General features: G+C 40.8%; 1 protein-coding gene across 9 annotated transcripts in view; it reads right to left on the bottom strand.

The window, feature by feature from the left end:
* ERICH2 (glutamate rich 2) overlaps positions 1 to 5,182 on the bottom strand; it is a 35,388-nt gene extending 30,206 nt beyond the window's left edge. For 4 of the 9 annotated variants that reach the window (XM_065927898.1, XM_065927900.1, XM_065927902.1 and 1 more), the window contains exon 1: positions 4,890 to 5,182. In XM_065927898.1, the coding sequence (XP_065783970.1) occupies positions 4,890 to 5,104 (215 nt within the window). In that variant the 5' untranslated portion in view covers positions 5,105 to 5,182. The remainder of the gene's footprint in view (positions 1 to 4,889) is intronic. The other 5 variants (XM_065927901.1, XM_065927905.1, XM_065927903.1 and 2 more) reach the window with 3 other exon arrangements.
* Positions 5,183 to 17,335: the final 12,153 nt, after the last annotated feature.

Below are 17,335 nucleotides of genomic sequence, written 5' to 3'. Positions count from 1 at the left end.
CTTTTCATTATAGTGGACTGGAATGCAAAAGTAGGAAGTCAAGAAACATCTGGAGTAACAGGCAAATTTGGCCTTGGAGTATGGAATGAAGCAGGGCAAAGGCTAATAGTGTTTTGCCAAGAGAATGCACTGGTCATAGCAAACACCCTCTTCCAACAACACAAAAGAAGACTCTACACATGGACATCACCAGATGGTCAACACCGAAATCAGACTGATTATATTCTTTGCAGCTGAAGATGGAGAAGCTCTATACAATCAGCAAAAACAAGGCCAGGAGCTGACTCTGGCTCAGATCATGAACTCCTTATTGCCAAAGTCAGACTTAAATTGAAGAAAGTAGGGAAAACCACTAGACCATTCAGGTATGACCTAAATCAAATCCCTTATGACTATACAGTGGAAGTGAGAAGTAGATTTAAGGGACTAGATCTGACAGAGTGCCTGATGAACTATGGATGGAGGTTCGTGACATTGTACAGGAGGCAGTGATCAAGACCATCCCCAAGAAAAAGAAATGCAAAAAGGTAAAATGGTTGTCTGAGGAGGCCTTACAAACAGCTGTGAAAAGAACAGAAGCAAAAATCAAAAGAGAAAAGGAAAGATATACCCATTTCAATGCAGAGTTCCAAAGAATAGCAAGGAGAGATAAGAAAGCCTTCCTCAGTGATCAATGCAAAGAAATAGAGGAAAACAACAGAATGGGGAAGACTAGAGATCTCTTCAAGAAAATTAGAGATACTAAGGGAACATTTCATGCAAAGATGGGTTTGATAAAGGACAGAAATGGTATGGACCTAACAGAAGCAGAAGATATTAAGAACAGGTGGCAACCATACACAGAAGAACAATATAAAAAAAATCTTCATGACCCAGATAATCACGATGGTGTGATCATTCACCTAGAGCCAGACATCCTGGAATGTGAAGTGAAGTGGGCCTTAGAAAGTATCACTATGAACAAAGCTAGTGGAGGTGATGGAATTCCAGTTGAGCTGTTTCAAATCCTGAAAGATGATGCTGTGAAAGTGCTGCACTCAATATGTCAGCAAATGTGGAAAATTCAGCAGTGGCCACAGGACTGGAAAAGGTCAGTTTTCATTCCAATCCCAAAGAAAGGCAATGCCAAAGAATACTCAAACTACCACACAATTGCACTCATCTCACACGCTAGTAAAGTAATGCTCAAAATTCTCCAAGCCAGGCTTCAGAAATATATGAACCGTGAACTTCCAGATGTTCAAGCTGGTTTTAGAAAAGACAGAGGAACCAGAGATCAAATTGCCAACATCCGCTGGATCATCGAAAAAGCAAGAGAGAATTTCAGAAAAAACATCTATTTCTGCTTTATTAACTATGTCAAAGCCTTTGACTGTGTGGACCACAATAAATTGTGGAAAATTCTTAAAAGAGATGGGAATACCAGACCACCTGACCTGCCTCTTGAGAAACCTATGTGCAGGTCAAGAAGCAACAGTTAGAACTGGACACGGAACAACAGACTGATTCCAAATAGGAAAAGGAGTACGTCAAGGCTGTATATTGTCACCCTACTTATTTAACTTATATGCAGAGTACATCATGAGAAATGCTGGGCTGGAAGAAGCACAAGCTGGAATCAAGATTGCTGGGAGAAATATCAATAACCTAAGATATGCAGAAGACACCACCCTTATGGCAGAAAATGAAGAGGAACTAAAAAGCCTGTTGATGAAAGTGAAGGAGGAGAGTGAAAAAGTTGGCTTAAAGCTCAACATTCAGAAAACTAAGATCATGGCATCTGGTCCCATCACTTCATGGCAAATAGATGGGGAAACAGTGTCAGACTTTATTTTTTTGGACTCCAAAATCACTGCAGATGGTGATTGCAGCCATGAAATTAAAAGATGCTTGCTCCTTGGAAGGAAAGTTATGACCAACCTAGATAGCATATTAAAAAGCAGAGACATTACTTTGCCAACAAAGGTCTGTCTAGTCAAGGCTATGGTTTTTCCAATGGTCATGTATGGATGTGAGAGTTGAACTGTGAAGAAAGCTGAGTGCCGAAAAATGGATGCTTTTGAACTGTGGTGTTGCAGAAGATTCTTGAGAGTCCCTTTGACTGCAAGGAGATCCAACCAGTCCATCCTAAAGGAGATCAGTCCTGGGTGTTCATTGGAAGGACTGATGCTGAAGCTGAAACTCCAATATTTTGGCCACTTCGTGCGAAGAACTGACTCATTGGAAAAGACCTTGATGCTAGGAGGGATTGGGGGCAGGAGGAGAAGGGGATGACAGAGGATGAGATGGCTGGATGGCATCACTGACTCAATGGACATGAGTTTGAGTAAACTCCAGGAGTTGTTGATGGACAGGGAGGCCTGGCATGCTGTGATTCATGGGGTTGTGAAGAGTCGGACATACTGAGTGACTGAACTGAACTGAACTGAACTGATACAGTCCATGGGGTCACAAAGAGTTGGACACAACTCAGTGACTTTCACTTTCATCCTAGAGGAGCTTAATGGGGAAACCGAACAGGGGAGGGTAATATTTCACGGCAAAGTCTCAAGTGTGTATAAAATGATTTCAGTGGTCCTCTTTCACTTACATTCATATTTAAAGGTGACCACCTATAAATTCCATATAGTGCAAGGAGTTCAGACTCTGAAGTCAGATTGCCTATGTTCAAATCCCAGCAAATGGTGTGATCTTGAGCAAGTTCCTTAATCCCTCTATGATTCACTCTCCACAAGTATAAAATGACAAAAATACTGAAAGGGACAGAGTGATTAAATAGTTAATTCCACTAGGGGATTGTAAGTAAAGAAGTATGGGAGACTCCTGTAAGTTAATGATCACTCAATAAAGTAGGTTTGCTTACTCATGGAACAGAAGCATGAGACATGTCCCAAAACAATAAAACAATGGTGGAATGAGACCCACATTCTGCCCAGTGAGCTCAGCAAGTGAATGAGTCCTAGGACACATTCTTCTGCATGCACAGAAAACAAAAATATAAGGAAAAAATATAAAAGAAAACAAAAATATAAGGAAATCAACATAATAAAATGATGATTATGAGATATGCCATATGTTAGCATAGGGGTGCTAGAGGTAAAGAACCCACCTGCCAGTGCAGGTGATGTAAGTGACATGGGTTCAATCCCTGGGTCAGGAAGATCCTCTGGAGGAGGGTACAGCAACCCACTCCAGTATTCTTGCCTGGAGAATCTTATGGACAGAGGAGCCTGGTGGGCTACAATCCATAGGGTCACACAGAGTCAGACACAACTGAAAAGCACAGCACAGCAGACCACTTTTTGCTCATTTTCACTGCACCATGCAGAGAAGGCAATGGCACCCCACTCCAGTACTCTTGCCTGAAAAATCCCATGGACGGAGGAGCCTGGTAGGTTGCAGTCCATGTGATCACAGAGTCGGACACGACTGAGCAACTTCACATTCACTTTTCACTTTCCTGCATTGGAGGAGGAAATGGCAACCCACTCCAGTGTTCTTGCCTGGAGAATCCCAGGGACGGGGGAGCCTGGTGGGCTGCTGTCTATGGGGTCGCACAGAGCCGGACACGACTGAAGTGACAGTCATGTTGCTTAGCAGCAGCAGCAACAACTGCACCATGACAATCCCAACTTGACCACATGGGGACAAGAAAACTCCCCTGCCAGATGTGGAGGAGGAACTGATCCTGGAAGCCTGATGTTTACTCAGGAATGAGGAAGAAGGTGGTCTTCTCTCCCTCCTCACTTTTCCTTTGACTATAAAACTGTAGATGACTCAGCTCTGGGTGTGGTCCAACTTGTCACCCTCAGAAGCATCCTATTCTAATAAGTCACTTCTTATCTATTACTTTGACTCTTGCTGAATTCTTTCTGTGTTGAGACATAAAGAACTGGAGTTCCCTAAAGCCTCCAAAATGCCACCCAGCAGTTTCAGTACCACCTGCTTTACAGAGTATTTCAAGGATTAATATAAATAGCTCACAGTAAATAACAGCAGGACCTATCTGCTCCTATAATTCTAACTACTCCAACTCTTCCTCCTCCTATTGTTATTACTACCTACAGCCTAGCAGAGACAGCGCTGAAGCTGAACTCTGACTTAGAGTTCTAGGTGCACAACTGAGACTGGATGGGGTAATGAAGGGGGAGAAAACGTTGCAGGTTGAGCCCTAATGGTGGTGCTGAGTGTGTGTGTGTGTGTGTAGCAACTTTCAGGACTCTCTTGGGGGTAAAAACAGATCCGTCCATTTCACTTATGCCCTCTGGGAAGTCAGACAATTTATAATTACGCCCGGTGTTAATTTAAAACGCTACCTGGGCACAGTGTAATCTGAACAGGATCTCATTTTTGGAAGTTTCAAGTCAATTTGCTTATCTCACAGAAGGCAGAAGACTGGATCTTTGTCCCAAACCTATCCTATTACAGAAGATGAAAATAAGGTCCGGGGAGGTTAAATGATTTGCTCAAATTCCAAAGAAATTTCTTCATGGCCAAGCAAGTAGTCTAGCGAGTAATGAAGTATTAAGCACAAGCCAGCTGAGTCCCTGCTCCTATTTATTGGCCATTAAGCTATCCTCCCCCCACCTCCGCCTCATCTCACAAAAGTTAGAGGAAAAAAAAGAGAGGCAGGTGCCTGAGGATCGAGGGAACGAGCCAGAGCCTTGGGATGGAACGTGGCTATTTTCATTGTTTTTTGGGGGGGGTGAGCAGGGGTGGGAGTTGGCGTGTGCGAATCCGCAGGTCAGAGAATAGTGGTGTAGATGAGCCTGTCAGAACCGCTTAGTTATCACACCCACAGGGACACTAATATCCCTTCCTCAGCGCCGAACTACAGCCAGAGGAAGAAGCCGAAGTACGAGGTGCACCTCCGGTCGCGCGGCCCCTACCTTCTCGCGCGCTGCCTGGGCTGTGGTGGGACGCCAGAGCCCGAACCTGGAGTGGTCAGAGAAGCTGGCGGGTTCAGGCGCTGGGCCTGAGGGAGTCCGAGGTAAGAAGAGCTGGGCAGGTTGCTCGCGGGGATGGGGAGACGGCGACCGTGCTTGGTGCGGCGCCTCTTACCCGTCTGTGGCCCTCTCACGCTGAGCATCGGAAAGGTTGACATAAAAAGCTAGCCCAGCTCCTGGTCAGCTCGGTGTTGGGAGCGTGGAGCAGTAGACGTCGCGTCGCCATGGAGACGAGGTGGCGCGTGCGCGGCAGAAACAGAATACGCTGAGAAGGGGCCAGGGGAAGGGGCGGGGCGAACCTTGGGCAGGGCTGAGGGGGTGGGGCAGGGCTGAGGGGGCGTGAAGGGGGCGGAGCATGATGCCGCAGTCTAGGAACTTGGGCAGCCCAGGTGCCAGGGAGCCCCCGAGTCGGACTCCTACCGCTCAGAGAATTGAGTGCATACACTGTCCGACGCTTCCCTCATAGCTCAGTCGGCAAAGTGTCTGCAATGCAGGAGACCCGGGTTCAATTAATGGGTCTGGAAGAGCCCCCGGAGAAGGAAATGGCAACCCACTCCAGTATTCTTGCCTGGAGAATCCCACTGAGAGAGGAGCCTGGCAGGCTACAGTCCATGGGGTCGCAAGAGTCGGACACGATTTAGCGACTAAACCACCACCGGTCGGACACATTCGTTTGAGAGTCCGCACGTGCACCAGTTACCGTGAGAAGGGCAGGTTGGAGGGGGATTGGCATTTCCTTGTCCACACTTGATCATGTTTTTTGGCGAGGAGAGGGGAAAAGGCTAGGTGGCCTCCTTTGTGTTTTAAACCTGTGGGGGGAGAGATGAGTTGGGAGAGAGGGTTGTCCCTGGATGTGGATGAACAAATGTCCCCTGCAGGATTTCGTCCCCCAACCTAAGGTCGCCCCGAGAAGATTATGGGTTTCCTGGCGTGGCGGGGTCGGTCTCTGACAAGATCAGATTCAAGTAATTAAAACCAGGGACCCTCCTCTCCCTCTAGGGGGGCCAAGTCCTGGGATGTGAAATTGGCATTGCCACTGGAAAGGTTTTACTGCTTAAATAATGCTTTGGTCACAGAAGGGGGTGGTAATTGCTATTAGAAAATTCTAATTGTCCCTCAAGCTTGGCTTCTAGGAAGGAATTGGTTGTTTTTCTCCATTTGGGATGCAGGGAATCATCAGGATCTATTTGTTGCCAAGTCACGTGCTTTGAAGGAAGCCTGTTTGTTGGAATCAAATCTGGATTCTAATTTAGCTAAGTAGCCATATGATATGAGGTATAATCGCTGTTTAACCTCTTAGGTGCTCTCAAGGAATATGTGCCTTGGTAGGTGTTTGTCAGCTTCAAATGACAAAGTATATAAAGTTCTGACATGTAGACAGGCTTAAAAATGGTAAATTTTATAATTATATTTATATAAAATGGAGCCAGGTGGACCATTTCAGGAACTGAGTGTATACAGACATTCTGTTATTTTAAGATTCTCTTAATCATTTGTTCATATTCACTCTAAACCTCCTTGGAGCCCAGGATGGTAGGAAAGAGGTAAAGGAAAAAGACCAGAAATGGAAGTTTCGGAATGGAAGTTTTTTAAAGAGCTCAATTAAGTTATTAACAGATATACTCCTATTTTAAAAGAACTAGCAAACCACTATCTCCTGTATTTTAGGAACACCCTTATACCTTAAGGTTTTTTTTTTTTTTTTGCCTTAAGTTTGATTGAAGACTTTTTGTTCAGTAAAGGCAAAGGAAAATTCATTATACTTCTTGATCAATACTTTTTAAAACATTAGTTTTGGTGAATTTTTCTTACTACTGATACATGGGTAATGTCTAACTGGCTATTCCCATTGTCCTGCTCCAAGGAAATGGAAGAAACCCCCAAATCTAGTGGATTAAACTTACGCTTCCTACCCCTTTCCTGCAACAGAAGAGTCCATTTGTTGAAAACAGTGTTTTCAGTATTTATTGTTCCTGAAAGAAGGGGCAAAAATGGTTTAATGATCTTGGAGAATAAAAATATTTTCTCCACATGAGTAAACAGTAAACAGGAGTAAACAGACAGGACTTCTACTTTGAGCCTCAGGGTCTTCAAGTACAAAGTGGTGATGATCAAAGTACTTGCTCAGAACAGGACCTGAGAGAAAATAGGCCCCTGACACAGAGCATGGCACATGACAATTGATCAATAACACTTAGCTATTATTATTACTCCTACTACACTGTGTATATGAATAAAAGTCCCTGCATCCAGAATAGCTATAAAAATTCAAGATTAGGTAAAGTGCCTGGTCCAGGGCCTGTTTGAACCCATGTTGGTTATTCTCTTTCTCCCTGATGAAAAATTATACTTCATCTTTGTGTGAATAACTTTAGGAATAATTCACCTAGAATATTTTTCTTTTCTAGAAATTTTGTATCTACATGAGGTGATGGATGTTCACTAAACATATTATGGTAATCATTTCATCATGTATGTAAGTCAAATCATTATGTTGTACACCTTAAACTTACACAGTGCTGTATTCAATTATATCTTAATAAAACAGGAAGAAGGGGAAAAAAAAGAAATTGTGGAGAGAAAGAGAGAGGCCCTAATCACAATATCCTATGATTAGATGTCACCACTGGTGTACAATTTCTACAGGTTGCGGACTTCTACGTAACTGTTCCTCAAACACTAAGTGAATTTGGCCACTTCTGGGGCCCTAGACCTTTGAATACTTTGGAGCTTCAAAGTAGCCATTATGTAGGTATCCACTTATGACCAAGTGTGGATGTAAGTGGTATGAGAGTGAGTCGTTCAGTCATGTCCAACTCTTTGTGACCCCACAGACTGTAGCCCACCAGGCACCTCTGTCCATGAGGTTTTCCAGGCAAGAATACTGGAGTGGGTTGCCATTTCCTCCTCCAGGAAATAAAAGGAAGGTAAGCTACAAAAGGGGCTTCCCTGACAGCTCAAGTGATTTAAAAAAAAAAAAATCTGCCTGCAACGGAGGAGACACAGGAGATGCAGTTGCATCCTTGGGTCCCTGGAGGAGGAAATGGCAACCCACTGCAGTCGTCTTGCCTGGAGAATTCAATGGACAGAGAAGCCCATCCCATGGGGTTGCAGAGTTGAACACGACTCAGTGCGTGCGCACACTTGAGTTACAAAAAGACAGAAAGAAATGAACTAACTCACCTATCTCTCTAACTTTCATATGAATTTATTTTTGGTGTTAAAAGTAGAGCATAGTTTAGCTCTGATGGTGCATTCAGGCCACTGAATAAATGGTAAAAATATGTATCTAGTGACAGTTTATTCTAACAAAGTGAAGGGGAAAAGCCAAATACACTTATAGAAGTATTGAGTCGCCCAACAACTATCTTTTATTCAACTCCACAGTTTTTAATGTATAATTTTTGTATCACATGTCTAATTGTTAGCAAAGCATAATGAAAAATGTTTAACATTTAGTGTTTTTCTGATTATAAAAGTAATACACACCCATGACAAAATTGCAACATAAAGAGAAACACAAGGAAAAACCAACTTAGTCAATAATTTTACTTTTCCTTCTAGCCTTTTGTGTGCATGTATATATTTACTTTATAAAACTTGTATTAAGATAGTGTACACATTGTTAGCATCCCTCTTAACACTCTCTCTAGTATCTATTTCCCCAATCTTAATAAATCTTCAAAAGCATTTTTAGTGTTCATATATATAATATGTATAAGCCACAATTTATTTGTAATTTACTCCTTCTTTTAAGAATAATTATTGAGTATTTATATTAGACACTATGCTAGGCATAAGATTTAAGAGATGAACAGTGACTATATAAATAAGGTTTTGATGAACATCTTTTTAAATAGGTCTTTAATGGCATCTTTCATTCTTAGACTGAATTTCTAGGATTATGAAAACATAACTTCAAAAAGCAATTTTCCAGCTTCAAAGGCAAACTTAAGGAATAAAATTCTGAACTGTAAAATATTAACTTTTTGGAAGATTACCAACAACAGAATTAATATTTATTTTGTGCAATGTGTGAACTTACCCAGAAGATGCTTTCTTGTTAGTGTCTGTGAAACATCAAGGGTATTTGAAGTATATTGACTTTGGCTTTTCCCTCTAATTCTTTGTAGGATTTGCAGGTTTTCTCAACAGGGTGAGATTGTTTGAAGTATATGCAAATTGCCCTACTTCCTCCTCTCACAGTTAAAATGTTAACTACTTTATTTCCAGCTTTCCTCTTGTAAACATAAGGCTTTTTTGCATTTCTTTCTTTTGCCTTCCTGTGTGAAACATTTTGTATCTTTACACTTTTTAACCTGAAGGCAGATTTCTTTTCCCTAACCCCAAGTTATAACATAAACATTCCTATAAGACACTAGATTTAACATATTTTATAGTTAATTTTGGCCATGGTTAAGTTACATGAAATATCATGTAAGTTAACCAATGTATTTAGGGAATTTCATAAGAGAGATTATTAAAGGTAATAATCACTCTCAAACACACACACACACCCTACTATTCTTTGATGATTAAATGTTCATACATAAGGTTGAAACATATGAAATTGCCACTTGTGGATTAAAAATGGTCAACCAACTTCATATAGTTCTATCTGTATAAATATTTCATTAACTAGTTTATTATATTCAACTTTCTCCAAATAGTGAACTTTCTGGTTATCATACTAAGGATAGCCTTTATTATTATACAAGATTGTGTTTGCTTTGATTTTCATAAATGTTGGAATCCGGTCAGGAGAGTGCTGTAAACTGTTTGTTTATTATTGCAGAGACAGTAGAGGGAGCCTGGAGCCAAAACACTGTTACTTTAGGTGTCTTGTAAATGATGATTATCTTCCAATTCTTCATGTGTGGATGAATTTAAATATTAGTATATTCGTGAAATAACAACCTTTTCTTTTTTAAAGGCTGGCTAATTAATCACCTTAATAAGATGGAAGGGGAAGACTGGCCATCAGTTCAGGCCAGACTCCATCAGAGTTCACAGTGGATCCAACCTGAATCCCACTGCTCTCTGCTCTTCTCTGAGTCACTCTGGAGACAGCTCACGGCCACACTGACAAACCTGTGCTCCACAGATTTCCCTCTTTCAACCCCTAGTGTGGATCATCCCATTACCACGGGCATTATATCCTGATTCTTCTTCTTCCTTTTTGGCTGAGCTGCAAGACATGTAGGATCTTAGTTCCTAGATCAGGGATTAAAACCCTGCCCCTTGAAGTGAAAGCATGGAGTCCTAACCACTGGCCCACCAGGGAAGTCTCTCCTGACTCTTCTTTAGTCCATCAGAATTTCCGAATACGTTACTATCTCCAACTGTATGTATTAATTTAAGGTGATTGTTTCCTCCAGACATATAAGGAGGCACTTTGATCCTGTCTTCAACTCACATCCTTCTAGGAAGGTTTGTAATAAATGACCAATCCTTTCACAGAACAGGAAACTTCATTAGCCTTAATTAAAGACATTGTCTCTTGTTGACCTCTCCTTGACTATCTTTATCCTGAATCAAATCTTGTGTTAATTCCACCCCCTACCCTGCTGTTACAAAAAGAGTCCCCAAGGTAATTGGTGATGACACCATTATTCTTCACTGTAGGTAGTCTACAGTGGGCTCCAAGTCCCTGAGGTAAGATGAGTCCCTAAATCTAGAGGTAAGAGGAAGACCCTCTCTATTGTAAAACCTTATGGGAATCTACAGAACTTGGAACCAATTTGCTGTGGCAGGGTTTCATATACTGGTGTTAGGTGAAATTCTTTTGATGTGTTAATAACATCCAGAGAAAAAAGCATTCTCCAGGTAATTAGTTTAAAGGGACCGTGGGTTTTTTAATCTTTGTTTTTGGGGTTTTTCCTTTTTTTTTTTTTGCATAAGCTAGGAAGTCTTGGATGGAGATTTTATCAGTCTAATATACTCTGTCAGTCTCTCAGAGGGAAATTTCAAATGTACAGTCTTTTTCAAATTTTTTTAACTAGGACACTTCACTTCTTTTCTTAGCATCATTTGCGAATTCTTAGAATACTAGATAATTCCTTTGTGCTTTGGAAAATAGCTCCAAGTTAGAAAAAAATGCCTTGTCCGTTCCCAACTTAATTAAGAGTCAGATAGCCTAAAATTCTAATGGAAAAACCAAGCAGATCTGTGAATTTTAACCAACTATATATCAAGAGAAAGGGTGATACTGTAAAAACTAAATAAAAGTAGAAGAACTTGCCATGGAAGTTGGAAAAGCAAATGTTGGAATAAATATCCCATTATGGTGTAATCCTTTCTTTTCAAACTACTTCTTTTCTCTCATTTAATAAGCAAGCTAAAGCCAAATAGCCTTAAAACAAACTAAAATGAATAAAAAGCAGAGTACTTGGTCCTCGAAAGTGCCGTCTTTCCCTCTCCTCTGCGTGATTCTCTTTCCCCGCTGGCATCCGTCTTCTAATTTTCAGCCATTGCCTAGTGTTGCTCAAACTGGTCTAGCAAATGGTGCCACATTCAATGGTGGTGGGGGGGGGGGACCTTCTGGTTCCTGCCTTACTTGAGCAGAGGCTGCACCTGACACAGTTACTTCTCATCCCTTTTTTGAAACACTAGTATTTTAACTCTCATACACTTCTTTCTCCTAGTTCTCCTAATTCATGGACTTCTTTGTATTTCTACCAGTGTGGATCCTCTAAAACCCTGATGTGCCCCAAGATCCTGCCCCCATCCCACTCCACAGCCTCTCCCTGGGGACCTCATCCACACTAATGGTCCTACCACCTACATGCTGACTAGCCCTAAACTTTCCACTGGGCTTGAGGCTTGTATAATCTAACTATGTGCTGGACAGATGCATCTAAATACCCTACAGGTATCTCACAGTCTGTCTATACCTGAACTTATCGATTTTTCCTCTGTCCTAAATGTCACCGACTGACCACGACCTTCATGTCATTAAATCCAACAGGAATTTTTCATTTCATCTTATTTGACCTTTCAGCCATATTTGACACTATTGATATTCCCTCATTCACCAAATACCTCTTGGGTTTCTATGGGTCTACTCCTTGTTGCTGTGACACTATACCTTCCTGATTTTCATCCTATCTCTTCAGTTACCACTTTTTTTTTTCTTTTCTTTTTGACCACTTTTATCTCTCTACTCAAAATTTAAATATTAGAGTTTCTCCAGATTCATTCCTGGGCTCCTGCATCAGCGAGTGGTCTATTGCTGCATAACTTCAAAATTTAGTGATGTAAACCTAACAAATATTTCATCTGTTCATGATTCTACAGGTGAGCAAATTGAGTCTGGCTTGGCTGAGGGGTTCCACTGTTCTTGACTGTGGTCACTCACACAATGATAGTCACATGAGAGCAAATTCAGGTCTGGCTGATCTAATATGAACTTACACACATGTGTGTTGGTTAGCGATGGCTGTTGGCTGAGCCTCCTTCTCATCACTTATCCTCAAGAAGGTTTAATCTAGGCTTCCTAACATGGCAACCTCAAGAGCAAGAGTGGGAGCTGCAAGGCCTCTTGATATCTAGACTCTGATTCCCCCAACATTACATTTCCTGTTTCCTGTTGGTTCAAGGAAGTCACAAGGCTGGTTCAGGCTTAAAGAGATCTGGAGAAATAAACTCCACCTGTTAATGGGAGGCAACATCACATAAAGTCGTGCAAACCAGGATAAGAGGAATACGCACCCTTTTTTTTTTTTTAAACAATATACTCCAATCCCCTTCTTACTCTGTATTATAATCTCTGTATTCATTTCCTAACAGAACTCATCCATTCATTTGGCTCATTGCCCATGGATAACACCATCAATGCCCTAATATGTATAGCCTTCTCAGACCTTACCTCTAAACTGGTATAGCATATGCCTCCTTGATCTCTTCACTTGATATATCAATGATACTTCTAGCTCAATAGCACTAAAAATATAGTAAAATCTTCCTCCAGAAATGTTTTCCTACTTCAGTGCTTCCTATCTTAGTGAGTATAACCATTAACAAGGGGAGTTCCTTGGTAGTCCAGTGGTTAAGAATCTGCTTGTCAATTCAGGGGACATACGTTTGATCCCTGGTCTGGGAAAATCCCATATGCCAAGGAGCAACTAAGCCTGTATGCCACAACTAATGAGCCCATGCTCTAGAACTCACAGCTGAAACTATTGGGCTGGCTTGCTATAGCTTCTGAAGCCCATGTGTCCAGAGCCCGTGCTCTGCAAGAAGAGAAGACCTCTCAATACAACCAGAGAGCAGCCCACGTGCAGCAAAGAAGATCTAATACAGCCAAAAATAAATACATAAATAAAAATTTTACCCGTTAAAACAAAACAAAACAAAACAAAAAACCATTAGCAAGAGGCCTGGACAAATATTTCTTTTTCATTCCCCATTTCTATTCCATAACTAAGTTAAGTCACGTCATCTTGAATATCTCTCCACACCATGTACTTTTCTCCAGGTCCACTTCTACCACTTTAGACCAAGCTTTACCACTACCCTTCACTTGAATCTGGTCTTAGACAGTATGACAAGGCAGGAGCTAAAATCTACATAAAAATGTATTGCTACACAGTCTAGCAGTGCATTGTGATTACATTTCCTTTCTTGAACAGTCTAGTTTCTTTTTTATTCTGTTGTTCATTATCTGCCTGTATCACATCTTTGAATTCTCAAAACTACTTGCTTGGTTAAATTCATAAGCCTGGTTAAACCCAGTTCTCTACCTTCTTCCTGCCTGTATCAGCCCAGCAGACTGTGGCTAATGGAAAGCACATGACTAGTTTCATTTTAACTTCATTATGGTTAACCTCAAGGGGGTCCGAGTGTTGCCCTTACCATCATGCCACATGCCACATGTCCATCTGCTCTCCTCTCCTGCACCAGTGGTCTTCAAACTGTGGCTGCTTTCAAGAGGAAAATAGTTAAGGGAATTGGCTCCTGGATCCTTAACATCTGTCTGGACTCTTTCCTAAAATGTTTCTGCTTCTCCTCTCACTTTACAAAAAAAAGGCATACCCCTCACCCATCTTACATCTCAGAAGTGATAGCCATGCTGTACATGCCTCCTGGAGTCAAAGGGCAGTTACTTTTTGTGATGGATCAAGTCCTCCTGGACATGTTGGACTGTCTGTATTCCTCTGTTCTAAGTATACTCAGTTAAAGTGAAACCAGCATTAGAAATGGGGTGTTCAGCCACACTGAAATGGTTTCAGTTCTGATACATCATAGAGTGGGGTGGTGTAAGTGATGACAGGTTTTGACCTAGCCTCCTCCACCCCCGGACTATTGTCAAAATCACAGAGCATTCTTGGGGGGAGTCCAGGAGAACAAAGAGGATTGGTGAAAAATACTGGATGCAAAAAATGGCTTTTAAAATGTATTTAATATTGGCAAATCTTTTTAACTATTCTCAGTATTCATCCTTAGGGCCATGCCATTAGCTAGAAAGAAAAGAATCTGAACAGCAAATCAGTGTAAGTTAATAACGCTGATTCTTTACAGTGTAACAGGAATGATTTCTGGGACTACTGATTTTTAATAGATGCATTAGATAAAAGCTACAGATGAAACTTTTATGTGATTTCCTTCAGATTGGGTGAACATTATTAAATAATGTAGTTAGTATCTATTTTATTAAATCATATCATGAAATATTGATTTCAGTTTCAGTTAATCCTCATCTTCTAAAATGTTAAATATTGTCTGCTGCTGCTGCTGCTGCTAAGTCGCTTCAATCATGTCTGACTCTATGCGACCCCATAGACGGCAGCCCACCAGGCTCCCCTGTCCCTGGGATTCTACCTCCTGTTAAATTAATGGTTGCTGGATTCAAATTTTTTTTCTAGTTGGGTATGAATTTCAATTTCATTAAACAAATAGGAAGACGTAATTATGAAGTCTAAGGAAGTGGGGTTATTTCTAATTTTTATTTGAAATTTTTATTAAATTATTCTCAAAGGCAGAATGTTGAGATCAATATATAAATATAAATACTACTATTTAAATAAACAATAATAAGACTAATTACCAATGGCAATTAGAAGTGATTAATAGCAGGCTAATTACAAATAATATGTAGAAAAATGTAACAGTATTTTAATAGTTCTTTTCCTTTGATATAGCACTTTATCTTTTTAAAAACTCTATACTGGATATTTAAATTGTGTAGGCTATGTTATTGTATATTCTTAAGATCTATAAATATATTTTAAAAGGAGAACATAAATACAAAGTACTAATTAAACATATTATCTGTTTTTAACAAACAATAGCAATGACATGTTTTCTTCTGTCTCATGATGTAGTAGGTTATTTTTAATCTCCCTGTTTTCTTTTCCAGTAACATTCCTCTGAACTGCCTGTGGCCTTTAAGACATCCATTTTTTCTTTTATATATAGTGGTAAAACTGTATATAGTCAAAGGTAAATTCATTCTGACTTGCATGCAGTTCAGCTATTATCAAGTCCACATTATATATATTTATAGGTCGAATAGGATTTGCCAAGATTTATATTTGCACTCTCTGCTGAATCTACAGACAGGTGAGCCAACTCTAGCATTTATGTGGACAAGATAGCAACAATCATTTGTTTTGTGTTTTCTACAGTTTTATTAAAATCATAGAAATCAAGAAAATGATTTGAAACTCCATTTTCAAATGCAAATACCTAAGAGTGGATAAACTTTTTTTTTTTATTGCTATTATTTGACTCATTTCTGTAAAGTGTAGAAAGCATGATCACAGGTAAGATTTGACAGAATGAACTCAACATAGTAAGCGGCTGATTGGGCTGATTCATGTCCCCCTAAAAGTCATGTCCACCTGGACCTGTGACTGAGACCTTATTTGGAAATAGGGTCAAGTTAAAAAGAGGTCATACTGGGGGTGGTGGTCCTCAATCCAATATGACTAGTGTTCTTTTTAAAAATTTTTTAGATTTTTTAATACTGTCTACAAGAGATTATTTATTTATTTAAAAAAGTATTTTATTTCTTTTGGCTGCACTGCACAGCATGTGGAATCTAAGATCGAACCTGCTCCCCATGCACAGGAAGCTCAGCATTTTAACCACTGGACTGCTAGGAAAGTCTCTGTGACTGATGTTCTTATAAGAAGGAAAGTTGCACATAGATACACAGAGAGAGAGAGAGAGGGAAGATGGCCATGGGGAGATGCAGGCAGAAACTGGAATGATGAAGCTACAAGCCAAGGAACACAAGAGTCACCAGAAACTAGGACTGAGGCATAAAATAGCTTCTTCCCTAGAACCTCAGAGGCAGCATGGTCCTGCTGACACCTCAATTTCAGGCTTTTAGTCTCCAGAACCATGAAGAATGATTTTTTGCTTGTTTGTTTTAAACCACCTGGTTTGTGGGATATTGTTATGGCGGCCCTAGCAACATAATAGAGGCTAGCACACTTGTTCTCAAATTTCCCCACAGGTCGTTTTAGTTCCAACCTAAGAATCAGTAAATGGTACCCTACTCTGTTCCACAGAGCCATAAAGGGAATGATATAATAATGCATGTTGGCCGTGTGGTATGCCCAAACTAACTCTGTGCTCACTATTTTCAATTGAACATTGGTGTCTTTGGGAGACAACAGAACCGTTTGATTAATTTAGAGGAATTTCTCTGTCTAATCCCAGACTTGTGGGCTTCAGTCTCCATATGTCTTTACCATCTCCTCCTCTGCCCTGCCCCATCCCAGACTCCTTTCTGCATATTGGACAGCATGCTCTGCTTTGGCTATTTCCCTCCCTCGTCTAGCTGTATGTGTCTTTCCTTGTATCATTAAAAGAATCCAGCCATTTAGCCCCTGGTTTCAGTGGTATCTGGGTCAATGCCAGTGATTTCACAGTTGTTCCCATCTTCAGGATCTGAACTTTCAAAAACATTGTCACAATATTCACAACATTAAAAATTACGGGCAAGGAGAGGGTGGGACAAATTGAGAAAGTAGCATTGACATGTATACACTATCATGTATAAAATAGATAACTAGCAGGAAGTGGCTATGTAACAGGGAGCCCAGTTTGGTGCTCTGTGACAACCGAGAGGGGTGGGATGGGTCGGGGGGTGGGGGGAGAAGAGTTTCAAGAGGGAGGGGACATGAACATGTGATTATGACTGATTTGTGTTGATATACGACAGAGATCACAACATTGTAAAGCAATTATCCTCCAATAAAGCAACTTAGACTAGCACCATCTCTGCTATAAGAGATTGGCTCCATTTTGATGTTTGATTACCAACAGCTTTAGGTCTCATCCTCCTTCTACCCCTCTGCCCGACAAGCAGCTAGGAAAGCCTGCATGCGCTCTCCTTTGGTGCTGGCAGGAGACTAAAGACACACAAGCCCCTTCCCGTA

The sequence above is a fragment of the Muntiacus reevesi genome, chromosome 3, assembly GCF_963930625.1.
Source record: "Muntiacus reevesi chromosome 3, mMunRee1.1, whole genome shotgun sequence".
Classification (NCBI taxonomy): domain Eukaryota; kingdom Metazoa; phylum Chordata; class Mammalia; order Artiodactyla; family Cervidae; genus Muntiacus; species Muntiacus reevesi.
This window is presented reverse-complemented; position numbering and strand designations above follow the sequence as displayed.